General features: G+C 38.3%; 3 protein-coding genes and 1 long non-coding RNA gene across 6 annotated transcripts in view; 3 read left to right on the top strand and 1 right to left on the bottom strand.

Annotated features, from left to right (window-relative positions):
• The window catches only part of LOC111433689 (hydroxyproline O-galactosyltransferase GALT2-like), a 5,092-nt gene extending 1,858 nt beyond the window's left edge, over positions 1-3,234 (top strand). The window contains exons 2-7 of the mRNA XM_023070839.1: positions 336-568; positions 718-1,008; positions 1,318-1,446; positions 1,587-1,760; positions 2,638-2,745; positions 2,833-3,234. Of these exons, the coding sequence (XP_022926607.1) occupies positions 336-568; positions 718-1,008; positions 1,318-1,446; positions 1,587-1,760; positions 2,638-2,745; positions 2,833-3,042 (1,145 nt within the window). The 3' untranslated portion in view covers positions 3,043-3,234. The remainder of the gene's footprint in view (positions 1-335; positions 569-717; positions 1,009-1,317; positions 1,447-1,586; positions 1,761-2,637; positions 2,746-2,832) is intronic.
• Positions 3,235-5,101: 1,867 nt separating this feature from the next.
• LOC111433629 (CSC1-like protein ERD4) lies at positions 5,102-8,827 on the top strand. Its single transcript, XM_023070727.1, has 6 exons — positions 5,102-5,814; positions 5,902-6,056; positions 6,180-6,455; positions 6,751-7,595; positions 7,827-8,082; positions 8,164-8,827. The coding sequence occupies exons 1-6, from the start codon at positions 5,547-5,549 to the stop codon at positions 8,539-8,541; spliced, it is 2,178 nt and encodes a 725-aa protein (XP_022926495.1). The 5' UTR covers positions 5,102-5,546; the 3' UTR covers positions 8,542-8,827.
• A 128-nt stretch (positions 8,828-8,955) lies between these two features.
• LOC111433630 lies at positions 8,956-12,715 on the top strand. 3 transcript variants are annotated; one of them, XR_002708845.1, is made up of 5 exons: positions 8,957-9,826; positions 10,077-10,301; positions 11,150-11,515; positions 11,614-12,186; positions 12,635-12,715. XR_002708845.1 is itself a non-coding variant. In XM_023070729.1 (4 exons), the coding sequence occupies exons 1-4, from the start codon at positions 9,236-9,238 to the stop codon at positions 12,076-12,078; spliced, it is 1,614 nt and encodes a 537-aa protein (XP_022926497.1). In that variant the 5' UTR covers positions 8,956-9,235; the 3' UTR covers positions 12,079-12,235. The 3 variants fall into 3 exon arrangements, 2 of the variants coding, with proteins under 2 accessions (XP_022926497.1, XP_022926496.1); XM_023070729.1 differs by lacking the exon at positions 12,635-12,715 and having other exon boundaries at positions 8,956-9,826; positions 11,150-11,482; positions 11,614-12,235; XM_023070728.1 differs by lacking the exon at positions 12,635-12,715 and having other exon boundaries at positions 11,614-12,235.
• A 122-nt stretch (positions 12,716-12,837) lies between these two features.
• On the bottom strand, positions 12,838-14,510 carry LOC111433631. Its single transcript, XR_002708846.1, has 3 exons — positions 14,331-14,510; positions 14,062-14,163; positions 12,838-13,072 (listed from the first exon to the last, which is right to left on the bottom strand). It is a non-coding gene; the product is annotated as an uncharacterized LOC111433631 (long non-coding RNA).
• Between the last annotated feature and the right edge of the window lie 12 nt (positions 14,511-14,522).

The raw sequence follows: 14,522 nt of genomic DNA, 5'->3' as shown, positions 1-14,522 counted from the left end.
CCCCCCCCCCCTCCCCCACCCCCCTTATAGTAGGAATTCTTAAGTTGCTTAGAGTCTTAGCTCGTATTTGATAGTCTAGATGTGCATTGGAGTTCTGTTTCTAGACGGATTTCCTGTCCTCATTGAAATCTAGCCAGGAGTCCTAATTTTCTCAATCTATGGTGAGGAAGGTAAAGGTTATGAAATCTCTGATCTTGATTTATTTATTTTCCATTAATTTGAATCTACTCACCAACGATTTCAATTCCCAACTCAATTTTTTCCACTCTTTTAGCCGTGCTATAGTGCCAACGCCATCTTACATTTTGTTCCCTTTCAATCCTCTTATTTGACAGTTGATGGAAATCTTCGTTGTGATAAATGGCTGAGGAGTGATATTGAAGACTCAAAAGAAACAAAAACATCCTCATGGTTCAAGAGATTCATAGGGAGGGAGCAGAAGCCAGAAGTAACCTGGCCATTTCCCTTTGTGGAGGGTAGATTGTTTATCCTCACACTACGTGCAGGCGTTGATGGATACCATATTAATGTTGGGGGTCGGCACTTGACTTCTTTTGCCTATCGCCCTGTAAGTATGTGGAGAAGAGGAGGATGCAGATAGCTATTTCATATTCATTCGTGTTTGATGTTTTTCTTACTGCTGCAGTTGGTATAGATCATCTCTCCCATGCTGTTTTAACATTAATTTTCTTACATCTTTGTTCGACTTTCATTTAGGGATTTACGCTTGAAGATGCAACTGGATTAGCTGTAAAAGGAGATGTAGACATTCATTCTACATATGCTACATCTCTTCCTACCTCTCATCCAAGCTTCTCTCCCCATCGAGTTCTTGAGATGTCAGAGAAATGGAAATCTCAGCCTTTACCAAAGAAATCGGTCTATCTTTTTATTGGTGTTCTATCTGCTACTAATCACTTTGCGGAGCGCATGGCTGTTAGGAAAACTTGGATGCAATCTTCAGCTGTGAAGTCATCAAATGTAGTTGTTCGCTTCTTTGTTGCACTGGTATGACTCTTGTGTTCATCCCTCTAAGGTATACGTGTTCCATTTTTCTGGCAACAAAATCTATATATGCTATTTTCCACGGACAATGGAATAGGTTTACATATGAAAGGAAAACAAGAAAGCATGCAATGGTTAGCCATGCTGGTTCACATTTTTTTAAAATAAGAGTTTATGAACTGCGCTGCAATGTTGTATTGTACTCCTGTGAGTCGGATGTGTTCTTGTATCAACGCCATTGAAGCGGCGGTTCATATTTCTTTTCATTATTGTTATTTTGTATTTCTTCTCATGTATAAACGCGCCGTGTAGAATCCGAGGAATGAGGTCAATGCTGTGCTGAAGAAGGAAGCCGCATACTTCGGTGATATTGTGATCCTGCCCTTCATGGACCGCTATGAGCTAGTTGTTCTCAAGACTATTGCTATATGTGAGTTTGGGGTGAGTTTGCGTTTCCCTTCTTCTGTTTATCAGTATTTGAATCTTCTTTGTAGAACTTTGTTGTATAAACTGACTAGTGTTTGACTTTAGTGTATGCTGTTTTTCATTATGTGTTAAGTACTCCACTTTTCTCCTTGTAGGCTGTGAATTTGACGGCTTCATATGTTATGAAATGTGATGACGACACCTTTGTGAGGGTGGAAACTGTTATAAAACAGATTGAAGGCATTTCATCCAAGAAGTCCCTGTACATGGGCAATCTCAACCTCTTGCATCGCCCTCTCAGACATGGAAAATGGGCAGTCACATATTTGGTACATTGAATAAAATTTGGCTATTTTGTGCTTTTATCCTACTTGTTGCATCCTTGAGTTACAACGGCTTGGCTAATCCACCAGTACTTCTAGATCACTTTCGTCAATCAAGAAATGTTTAGCATAGCATTGCTGCTTGAAAACTAAGATTGGCCATTGACATAACTCCTCCTAGGCTAGCACAAAGGAGGGCTTTTTCTGATGGAAAGAACTCGGTATTGTTATTCATCAACAAGAGGGTATAAATCTATGGAGGACCGGGTAGCTTATTCGCTCTCGACCTGATTATCCAAATTCTCATCATAAAAATTGTGAGGTTCCACATCGATTGAAGAGGGGAACGAAACATTCCTTATAAGGGTGTGGAAACCTCTCCCTAACATACGCATTTTAAAACCTTGAGGGGAAGCCCTAGAAGGGAAACCCAAAGATGACAATACCGGCTAGCGGTGGGCTTGGGCTGTTACAAATGGTATTAGAGCGGGGGTGGATTGTAAGGTCACCATCAGTTGGAGAGTAGAACGAAGCATTCCTTATAAGAGTATGGAAACCTCTCCCTAGCATACGCGTTTCAAAACTTTTAGGGGAAGCCTTTGAAGAGAAAGCCCAAAAAAAGATAATACCTGCCAGCAGGCAGGCTTGAACTGTTACAAAAATATACCCCCTCACAACACTTGCATTCTCAAACATTTCCTTCCCGACTCTCTTTCATTCCTATTTCTCATCACTTGATTCAATTACAAAAGTCTGCCCACCTAACCCCCTTTCCTTTAATATACATTTATCACTGATGGCCTATCACTCTCTTTACACCTTTTAAACAATCCTTTTTGTTTCCTTTCTCATGCGAATGATTTATTTCCATGTACGGTAACAGGAATGGCCAGAAGAAGTGTATCCTCCATACGCCAATGGCCCAGGATATATCATTTCCATTGACATTGCCAAATACATTGTGGCTCAACATGAAAGCAGGAGCTTGAGGGTCAGTTTGAGAATACAAGCCTTGATGTCTCTGTTTGTTTGTTTTATACCGCTTTTGTGTATTAACTTGATGTTTTTGACATGAAAGATATTCAAGATGGAGGATGTGAGCATGGGAATGTGGGTGGAGCAGTTCAACAGTACGGTGGCGATCGTTCAGTACTCGCACAGCTGGAAATTCTGCCAGTATGGGTGCATGGAGGACTATTTTACAGCACACTATCAATCTCCAAGGCAGATAATTTGCCTGTGGGATAAATTAACGCAGGGCCAAGCTCACTGTTGCAACTTCAGGTGACAATTTTCCACGATTTTTACCCGCTCTATTTCTACCTGTGTTTATTGTTCAGTGTTAGCGTTACAAACTGTGATGCATGATAACTGTTAATTTTTTTTTCTTCTTTTCTTTTTATGTTTCATCAACAACAATTTTCCTGTATAGATTATAATGTGGAATGGGAATTTTGATATGAGGTAGCATGATTACTCCCCTTGTTATTTCACTTTCACCCCAACTCTTTGATCTCATAATTATTTTCTATATACCAGCCATTTTTTTAATTATTATTTTCAATTTTATACCCAATAAGTCAATTACTTTTGAATTCTAAAGATTTTCGTATCATATTTAAGAACTTGCAAAGGATAATAGCGAATAAAAATGTACTGGTATAAATTTGTCACAAAAAAAAGAGGTAAAATAAATAAACACGAGCAACTAGAAACAATTCTTTTTGGCCGATCGATTTTAACGTAATCGATCAAATATATATTTTAAATTTAATATTGAGATATTCGAATTTCTACCCGTACACGTCATTAAATTAAAAGAAAAAAAAGAATATTTTCTTGTTTTTGGTTTTGGGAGCAATCTTAATTTAAAAGTTTTGAGGAATTCAATGTTGGGAACGAGAGGATAAGATGAGCAAATTGCAAAAGAAAAGGATTTGATTTGAAGTAAAGCCTTAAATCTTCTTTCCCTCCCATTGGGTCTTGGAATTACATGGGTCCTATCCTTCCCAATCAAATTTGGGGGAAATTTAATATACATTTTTCATTAATTTCATTATATTTAAATAAATACTACTATTAATATAATTTTAAAGAAATTTAATATATCAAAATTCACAATTTTCAAATTAATCTTTTTTTCCCTTCAAATTTAGCATAAATATTTCACCCAGTTATAATATATTTTTTTAACAGTCCTTCAGGATATATTATAAACTAAAATTTTATAATAAAAATTGAGTAAAACTAGATATTTAAATAACTAACTAACAAACAAATAAATATCTGTGTGCAAGTGTGTTCGCACGTGCCGGGACCATGTCCGACGTGTCATTTATCAACTTGCTTTTGTTCCTCCGTCGTTGCCGACACGACACCCGTCTGCCTTGCTGGATCTCATGCCGTCCTGGCGCGTGACGAAGACAATGGAATAAATTTCCCGGTAGGTCCAACTCTCTTACTGGGTCCCGATTTACTGTCGGTAGCTCCGGCGCGTGTTCCTCACGACCTCCACTGCCAAACAAAACGGTTTCTACGCGGCCGTTGGATGCGTCGTTAACATTCATATCGGGACCACTTGCTGCCAAACACAAGCGTTCCCGCGAAGAAAAATCTCCACGTGGCGCGTCCACCGCGACGGAAATAGGGACGTGGCTGATATTTGTTTTTTAAATTTTATTTGTAGTCACGGAATTTTTATGATACTTAATGAATGACAAAAGTACCCTTTATTTTAATAGCAAAAAGCGCTTAATTAAAGATTTTTTTTATTTAAAAAAAATCATACTAAACTCCACCGGACGTTATGTTACACAATAATGATTTGGCTGCATAATCAATGCCATTTGATTAATTATTATAATTGTAATTATGTGAAATGAAAATATCAGTTTAAATTTAACTAATAATTTGTGTAAATTAAAACTTCCACAACTAATTAGAAAAATACATAATCAAAATATTAATTTAACAAAAAAAAAAAAGAATTTCCATTTAATTTAAATATTAAATACTAAATACTAAATATAAAGTAAAGAATTTTACTTAATGTGCATATTCCAAACTTTATTGTAATAGAAACTAAAAGAATATATATAAAATGGGATATACCTTTTCTAAAATAGTTAATTTTAATGAATTTATAAATGAAAATTAAAACTTTACCTCCAACAATTTTGTACCAATTTTAAAAATAAATAATTAAAAAGTTAAAAATAGATTTATTTTTCTCTTTTTTAATTGGGAAAATTGAATTAAAAGTGATTTTGGATGGAGCCGAAGCACTGATTCCAAAATGGAAAGAAAGGAAGGTGTTTTTGGTAATTTGGGAGTTCTCCCGAGCCCTGTCCCATCGCCTTCAATCCTCTTCTTTCCCGCTTATCCGCTTTCACAGTGCTCTCTCTGAAATTGAAAAGCATTGAAGAAAACGATGAAACACGGATCCAACCCCCCACAACCAGCTACCACCAAATCATCCAAATTTCATTCCAAACCCCACAACCATCCAGATTTTTATTCTCTCTTTCTCTCCTTTCCCTTCTTTTAAGCTCACTCTTTCTCTATGACAACGCCATTTCATTTCCTTCCCTTATTCCTTATAAACATCCCACCCAACCACCGTTTTCCAACGGTTACTTTATCCTGACCCAGAAAAGAAACGGAAAATCTAACAAATAAACCCTTTAAATTCGCCTTTGCTTGCATTCTTCTGCGAGTGGTGAAGTTTCTGGAGGTGGGTTTTTCCAGATTCAGACAGGAGTTGAAGAGATTGGCGTTTAGAGACAGACCCAGATGGATTTATCTTCGTTTTTGACGTCCTTAGGGACGTCTTTCGTGATATTTCTGATTTTGATGCTTGTTTTCGCTTGGCTTTCTTCAAAGCCTGGCAACCATGTCGTTTATTACCCGAATCGAATCCTCAAGGGTCTTGATCCGACCGGCGGGTCGAGGACTAGGAGCCCGTTTGCTTGGATTCAGGAAGCTCTGTCTTCTTCTGAGCAGGATGTGATCTCTATGTCTGGGGTTGATACTGCTGTGTACTTTGTGTTTTTGGCCACTGGTTTGTTCTTCTTTTCTTTCTCGAACGTTTCAGTCTCAATTCGAATCATGTTCTTGTGTGTTTATATTGTTTTAAATGTTGTTTCAGTGCTGGGGATTTTTGTGCTGTCTGCCGTTGTTCTGCTACCGGTTCTTATTCCAATTGCTGTCACAGATGATGGTATTAAGAATGCTAAAATGATCAATAACCAAACCGTTCAGACTTTCAGTGAACTTGACAACTTATCCATGGGAAATATCAATGTAAGCAACGCTAACCACGTTTGGTTTAGAAAATGAAGAACAAAAATTGATACTGAACTGGGGGCTTGGCCTTTATGTTGGTTTGGTACTCAGATTTGAGTTTTGACTTGTTTTCATATGCAGCTGCGGAGTAATCGGCTATGGGCCTTCTTATTAGCCACTTACTGGGTTTCCTTTGTGGCATATTACCTGACATGGAAAGCTTATAATCATGTCTCAGCTCTGAGAGCTGAAGCTCTAATGTCTCCAGAAATAAAGGCTGAACAATTTGCCATTATTGTTAGAGATATCCCTCCTGTTCCTGAAGGTCAAACCAGAAAGGAGCAGATTGATTCCTTTTTTAGGAAACTTTACCCAGATGCATTCTATCGCTCAATGATCGTCACAGACAACAAAGAGGTTTGTTCATCATTTCAACTCTCTCACTTTTGCTTGATCTTGTAGTACGTTTTGTGGTTCTTTTCTGGTTGAAATATATTTCTCTGTGGGATTTTTAAGAAATTTTTTGAATTGTATCTGTGAATTATATTCAAATAGTTTTGAATTCTTCCACGTTATTTGATTGTCATTCATTCTTCCAGGATTGCTTGTGATTCAGTTACTTACGTTTCACCAAACACTGTTTGATTTAAACTTGTTGCGACGAATAGAGTTCGTGTTGTATCCACATATCTTAATGTTGAATGTTAAGCAGGTCAATAAATTGTGGGAGGAATTGGAAGGGTACAAGAAGAAGCTCGACCGGTCTGTAGCGGTTTTCGCAGCTTCAAAAACAGAAGCCAAGCCAGAAGGTGTAAGACCAGCACATAAAACTGGCTTCCTTGGTCTTGTTGGGAAAAAAGTTGACAGCATAGAATTCTACTCCGAGAAGATCAACGAGCTTGTCCCCAAATTGGAATCTGAACAAAAGGCTACTCTCAGAGAGAAGCAGAAGAACGCTGCTTTAGTCTTCTTCAATAACCGGGCAACCGCAGCTTCTGCAGCTCAAAACTTGCACGCGCAAATCGTTGATAAATGGACTGTTCTGGCAGCTCCTGAACCCGGCCAGCTTATCTGGGCTAATCTTTATATAGATTTTATTCATAGACAAGTAAGACAATACATCGTGTATGTCATCGTCGCACTGATGATTCTCTTCTACACGATTCCGATTGCTGCAGTCTCTGCTATTACCACGCTCAATAATTTAAAGAAGTGGCTGCCATTTTTGAAGCCAGTTGTGAACATAGGTGCACTCAAGAGTATTTTAGAAGCGTTCTTACCTCAATTAGCTCTGATTATCTTCTTGGCTATGCTGCCCAAGTTGCTTCTCTTTCTATCTAAATCTGAGGGAATTCCTTCAGTGGGACATGCTGTGAGGGCTGCTTCTGGCAAGTATTTCTATTTCACTGTGTTGAATGTTTTCATTGGAGTCACTTTGAGTGGTGCATTGTTTGAAACCTTGGAGACCATCCAGAAGAATCCCAACTCTCTTGTTCCCTTGTTGGCAAGTAGTCTCCCAGGCAGTGCAACTTTCTTCCTTACCTATGTGGCTCTCAAGTAAGCTCCCGATTCTTAGATCCTTCAGTTTTCTTGTTCGGTTTTAAACTCTTGTCGATTTCTTTTGATCCGTTCCTTATATATGCATGTATGTAATGATACTCGAATTGAAACGGTTTAGACATATTGAGACCATTGGTAGTTCTAAATGTCTAATGGTGTAGATTAAGAACCTAGAAGTAGCAATCGTCGTTTGTGAGCTGATTTTGGTTCTGTTGTCGTTCTTGTTAGGTTCTTCGTCGGTTATGGTCTCGAACTATCTAGGATTGTTCCTCTTATCATATTCCATTTGAAGAAGAAATTCCTTTGTAAGTGTGAAGCTGATGTGAAAGATGCCTGGACTCCTGGAGATCTTGGTTATGGAACTAGAATACCTGGTGACTTGCTCATTTTCACTCTAGTCCTCTGTTACTCTGTCATAACACCTCTGATTGTCCCGTTCGGCGTCATATATTTCGGTCTTGGATGGCTTATTCTTCGCAATCAGGTAAAGTAAATCGATCGATCGTCAATTTTGTGCCTTTTGATCATTGTTTTGTTTGTGTTAATGTTGGTCCTTGTTTTCCAGGCCCTCAAAGTTTATGTTCCTTCCTATGAGACCTATGGAAGAATATGGCCACATATATTCAACCGTATAATCGCGTCGCTCTTGTTGTACCAACTTACGATGTTCGGTTTCTTTGGGGTGAAGAAATTCTTCTATGCTCCAATCTTAATACCACTCCCCATAATCTCCCTGATATTTGCCTTCCTGTGTCACAATAAATTCTACCGAGCGTTTGCTGATACCGCCCTTGAAGTCGCTCGTTATGAGTTGAAGGAAGCTCCCAACATGGAACAAGTGTTTAGATCTTTTGTTCCACCAAGTTTAAGCTCTGAGAAGGTTGATGATGACCAATTTGAAGATGCACGGTCGCAGGTTTCGAGATCAGGATCATTCGTTTAAATACGAACTTTCACAAGAATGCGCCATTCTTGTGAATCTTGCGTGAAAATTAGGTGAAAAATGTTGATAGTTTGGAGTAGGGAGAGATCAATAAGTTTAGATTGTGATTATTGTATATGTCACATTGTGTTTATGTTTGTTGTTTCATTTGGTTTAGTTTAATAGCCATGAGAAAGGTAGGTGATATGTGTTCAAGAAGAATGAATTATCCATAGCAATTCTTCATTTGTGTGTACTTAATGAAATCGAAATAGTGCTATTTTCTTCCTTCAAATTTTGATGAACATTCATTGATTCAAGTTTTGAATGCGTATTGTTTAAGATTTGATGAGCCTAATGAATCAAATGAAAGTAACTGGAAGATAATTGAAATTCTTTCGATTTCATCTATGTATAAATTCAACCACTAAATTTGTAACTTTAACAAACTATTTATTCTTTTTCATGGAAAGGGTTTTGAAGTTGTGGCGTGTGCGCTACAAACAAAATTGAATTGGGAGATGGAGATTGGAATCGCCTTCGAAGCACCCCGCTTAAACCACTGCTAAATCCTTACTTCCCGACGGATGATTTCTCTGCAAACGCTTTGACAAGCAATCCCAGTCGATTGTTTTCAACTCTCAATCGCGGAATCCTGGTGGGTTTTTATTTTGATTTTGATTTTGATTTTGATTTTGATCTTGATCACTGCAAGATGCCTTCGTCTTCTCTGTTTTTCGGAGTCCCGGAAATGGTTGTCAAGAATCGTTTTCTGGGTTTCCTTATTTGGCAGTCCATTCCTTCAACCTTCGTCTTTTTCCTCTTCAAAATCTTCGTTTCAGCCATTTTCTCTGTTTCTGGTAGCAATTCCTCGAGTGGAACTAGCAATCCATCAGCCCCTTTTGCGTCAATGTTCACTGGATTCTTCACTTTTCTTACATTTCATCTCTCTCAACTCCTCTTCTCTGCATCTCTCTCTCTCCTTGCTTCGCCCCAGCTCGAGCGCCCTGCCGCGCCGCTTGAGCTCACTTTTGGACTCGTTCGGTTTCTCGTAGTTTCAGGCGGTGACAATGCTTCATCGACGTCGGCGTTCAATGACTTTCGCCGTCGTGCTACGGTTTCGTTATATTTGCTTCTGTTTGTAGTGGCAACTGCGATTTCAGGTTCCTTGGCGGCCGTCTCTATATGTTGGGGAAAATCGGATGGTCTCAGAAGTGCTTGGCATACGGGTCTTTCGATGGGTCTGATTTATGGCGCTTTCTACGTTTACAGCAAAAGATGGGTTCTAACGTTCCCAATCATACAGGTTAGTTTTTGTTCCTTAGTTTGTAATATCCATCACCATCATATTCATCGTCGTTGAATATCATCGCAAGCTGAGTGTTGGCTATTTATATATTCATACTGTAATTCTTGCCCTTGTTTGGGTGATGTTTCTTGATATCAACTTTCATGATGTGATATTATAATGTGAAAGTGTGTGTATTCTTGCATGTTTGAATGTTGAGCCATTAAGTTTCCAGTTGACTGATTTTCAAATGCTTTTCTCTGAACAGCGTCCCCCATTTTTCAGCTTCAAGATGGGTTTTCCTGCAGCTACCAGATTGGCTTCCAAACTTTCTGCTGCAGCTTTCCTATTTTCAGCTGTATTAATGGTGCTTTTGCCTGATCAATTTAAGAGAAATGTTACAGTCAGGAAGTTCATAGCTAACCAAGCCATTATTTTCGTTGGGAGCTTTGCAATATTTCTTTCTTGGGAATTGACTCAACACTTGCATCAGGTGAGTCTGTTCTTCATATCATATATTTTAGATTTGATACTCAAAACCAACTGTGTTTATGGTGTCATAATCTCGTTCTCATGCTGTATTTCGTGATCTGTTGCTTAAATATGTGGGTTGATTCATTATATCGTTCCTCATAATTGCGTCGGTGTTGCAACAATCCTTACCAATAGGTCACCACTTTAATGTCCCTTGGCTATTTATACACACTTTTTTCTTATTAATATTGTGAAGTGAGCCATTTTGTTCTTCCCTTTGGGTTTTTGAATTGAGGGGTAGATGCCTTTTACCTATATTGTTTTTTTGTTCTTCTTCGTGATCAAACAGAGGACACTGTTCCATGATCCCCTCACTGCATGTAACCTCTATGGCAATTTGGGCATTCCTTGTCTACACATTGAAACTTAAAGAATTAACTCCTGCTATTCCATTGTGAGTGTGATTTACACATTAAGAACATTTTGTTTGAGTTCTTAGTGGCTTGCAGCAGATATTCCGACTCTCTTGTGATTTTGATGAATACCCCCCCCCCCTCTAGGAGACCGTCTATACTCAAGCCCACCGCTAGTTGATATTGTCCTTTTTGGGATTTTTCTTTCGGGCTTCCCCTAAAAGTTATTAAAATGCATCTGCTAGGGAGAGGTTTCCACACCCTTATAAAGGATGCTTCGTTCTCCTACCCAGCTAATGTGGGATCTCACAATTAATCTTTTTTGTTGTGCCATTAAGGACGGTCATTTAACAGTTTAGAACAGAACATTTGTCATGTTAAGACAGGTTTTGCTCTTTATATTGTTCCTCTGTAAGTATGTCTTGCCAGCTTTTTGATTATTTACTGTGTGTAGGTCCTGCATACCAAGAGGTATGCGTTTGCACCTCCAAAGGGATCTGCAGCAGCAGAAACAAATCCCAGTGAGTACCTCTTTGCAGCTTTAGAGGACAGCAATTCAGGGTCTCTTTTGCAATATCTTGCATTTCTAGATCTCTGCATGGTTTGTGAGAACAATGTGGATATATGGAGGAGAGCTGCATTTTTTGAAGAAACAGGTGAGACATATAAGCGAATTATATCCATTTCCTTGAAGCCTTTGGAGCAATTTGCACTGAACTTAGGCCAAGGTTTGGAAGGTGCTGTGGACATTACCTCCCAACTATCGCCAAAGGACTCTCACTTCGACGTAAAACAATTCGAAACTCTTAAAAACTTTCAGGTTCTTACATTGTTTAACCTCGAAAATTAACGAGTTTACTGTGAACATCATCTGTGTGGCTATTGAATGTGACTGATCGTGCTTGCTAAATTTTGCAGTTGTATGCATGGTGTGCTCGAACGGTATCTATGTTGACTGCACGCTCACATGCAGAAGATCGATTCGGTGTTGCTCAACTCTCTGGTAGTAATGCAACTGTTATGTCAACACTGTTGTCTTGCCTGCTTGCTGTTGAAGTGTTGATGGGTAAGAAAACGACTATACAGTCTTCAAACGGTTTATTCGGCCTGTCTAGTATTAAATGGGCAACGTCAAGTATTGGAAGAGTAGATGCTTCGGTTGGTAAAAGGAAAAGTGGTCCGCTACATTCGAAGGCATATGCTATTGCGAACGTATTGAGGGTGTCGATCTATGTCGTCGTTTCTGCATTCCATAACGAGATGGTGAATAGTGCCAAGTCCGGTGTTCTTGAGAAAGATTGGATCACTGGTGAAAAGCCCCTTTATGGTACTCGTGAGTTGCTTCTTCAGAAATTGCATATTTTCTTGGACTTTCAAGCTTAGATAGAATGGCGATTTCATTTTCCCCGTCTCCGCCCCGTTCGTCGAATTATAGCGAATCACTTGTGAGGCAGTTTTGTTGTCTTTGATTCTGAAGAGTTAACTAAGCTGGTAAGTTTGTAGTTCATTGCCTTTCATAAACATCAATCTTTTAGTTGAATCTGTGTCTTTTGACAACACTTCGAATTTCATATCTTTTAGAGACGGGGAATAAATTAATTGATTAAATATTGGTTTACATTTTATTAATTTCTCATAAAATTTCAAATTCATTTACTAGTTTCCATGCGATTATACTTTTCATTCACAGATTATGCTGTGAAATTATTATTATTCACATCTTAAATATAAAATTTTAAAAAATAAATCATATCTTAAAATTTCAAATTAGGAGCCTTAAAATTCTTATTTTAATAGATAAGAAAATTTGTATAGATATAAGTAGAGTAATTGAAGTGAATATCTCATGAAAAGTAAACAAGAGAACCAGTTTTGTTCATTGAGTTCTTCTAAATCCCAATCTGATAAGCCTTAGTTAATTACGGCTCACCATGTGCAGCCTGTAAACTTCTAAGAAGAAAGTGTCTTCCAGATTGCATTTTTGCGCCACATTTTCCAGCAGACCAGCTTCAGAAATTCCAAATTGTTCACAGAAGTGCATTTTTGAGCTATGATGTGCGCAATGAAGCTGTCGACTCTTTGGTCTATGAGGCAGAGGCTTTGGCTGCATGAGCCTGTGTATGGCTGCGTCTGCTTTACATCAATTCTTCATAAGAGACTTGAAGATCTTCAAAACGAGCTCTCTGTAGTTCAAAGCGAGCTTTCGACTTACATGGCATCAGAAACACAAGCTGCATATGTTCAGATCCCGTAGCCATTGCATGAACCTCGAGTGGAATAGACCGAAAACCCATCAGAGCTTTGGCGCGATCATCGGCCGAACAACGAACAACGAACAGCGAACCAAATCTAATGGCTCCTGAGATTCCATTGGCATCTGGAAGGAAAATAATGAAGTGAATGAACGTAGTAGTTGAATATTAAGTTTGAAAAAGGGGCGGGATAAAATTCAGTTAATGCAATTACTGCGGTAAATGTTCTGTGTGATTCAGAAATCAGAACGATAAACAAGAAAATAGATTTTTGAATTTGACATTTCAAAGCAAACAAACAGAAGAAAGCATAATAGTGGTGTAAAGACCTGGTTGAGGTACCGAGATTTCAGCAATCTCAGCCACAAGCACAAACTTAGGCGCTTTTGATAATTTGGCTGGAGGAGGAAGATCAAGGAAACTTCGAACTCAAGGACACAATGATACAGCCTAAAGAACAGATCTTGTTCAAGTAAGGTCCTATGAAGATAAGGGATCTTTTACAACTTTATGATTGCCAAGGTGTTTACAACAATAAGAGAGCAGTGTCTGTATATGTAGAGCCACCGACTTTCAAAATTCTTCCAAGTGATCATCTCGTAATCAAAAGGGTTCCATGAGGCTCTAATTGATATGCCACTGTTTTTAAACCTCACGAGACAAACTTCTCAACGTGAAGCTCTGATATCACAGTGAATTATAGTATATGAAGTAGGACTACAAATCAAATGCACAAAACCAAAGACTGCACAGAAATTGATTAACGAAGGCAGACTAGACAACCTAGTTGGAATGAACTTGCAGCTGAAACAGGCTAATGACTGCAATTTAAAGGGAATGAATCCCTTCATAAGACATCAATATCAGCTGAATTTATACAACTCAAAACGCATACATAAATTGAACTAGCATTACCCCGTAGCTATCTTGGCCATAAAACGCTTCCAACTGCTTGCATGAGTATAACTAAAACTCAAGATTGACAGAAATACAAGTAAAACATACCATTTCTGCAGAGATCTGAGAAGTGTATGGCAACGGACTTACAAGTAAGCTAAGAACATTCATTGACCAGCTATAGAAAAAAAAAGAACACAAAACAATCATCCGTTACCTGCTAAACGTAATCTTCATCATCCAAAACATAAAAGCATCATTTCCCTTCGCATCCTTTTCTGTTTCTTAAATAATTACGGATTCAAAACCACTTTTCAACCTAGAAATAACGACGACCATAAAAAATTTATTATCCTCCAATCATCGGAAATAAAAACGTAAACCTCGATGTCTTTGAAATTGGAGCCAATGGCTAGTTACGAACAAAATTTCAACAAATTCACAGGATTATAACTAACATTTGAAAAAGAGAGAGAAAACAATCACCTGCATAACATTAAGAAGATGAATCGGTAACAAGAAACCCGGACGGCGCGCGTCGGTGAAATACTGAGGGGGTCGAGGGGAAATATTAATGGCGACATCAAGAGATTCTGTAGTATTTAGATTTTAAGGCGGCTTTATATTCAAAAGTTTACAATCCCTAATTAAAACATCAAAATGGGACAATTTTTTTTA

The sequence above is a fragment of the Cucurbita moschata genome, unplaced genomic scaffold (genome assembly GCF_002738365.1).
Source record: "Cucurbita moschata cultivar Rifu unplaced genomic scaffold, Cmos_1.0 Cmo_Scf00043, whole genome shotgun sequence".
NCBI classification, from domain to species: Eukaryota; Viridiplantae; Streptophyta; class Magnoliopsida; order Cucurbitales; family Cucurbitaceae; genus Cucurbita; species Cucurbita moschata.
Note: the sequence above shows the minus strand (reverse complement) of the source record. Positions and strands in the feature narration are given on the sequence as shown.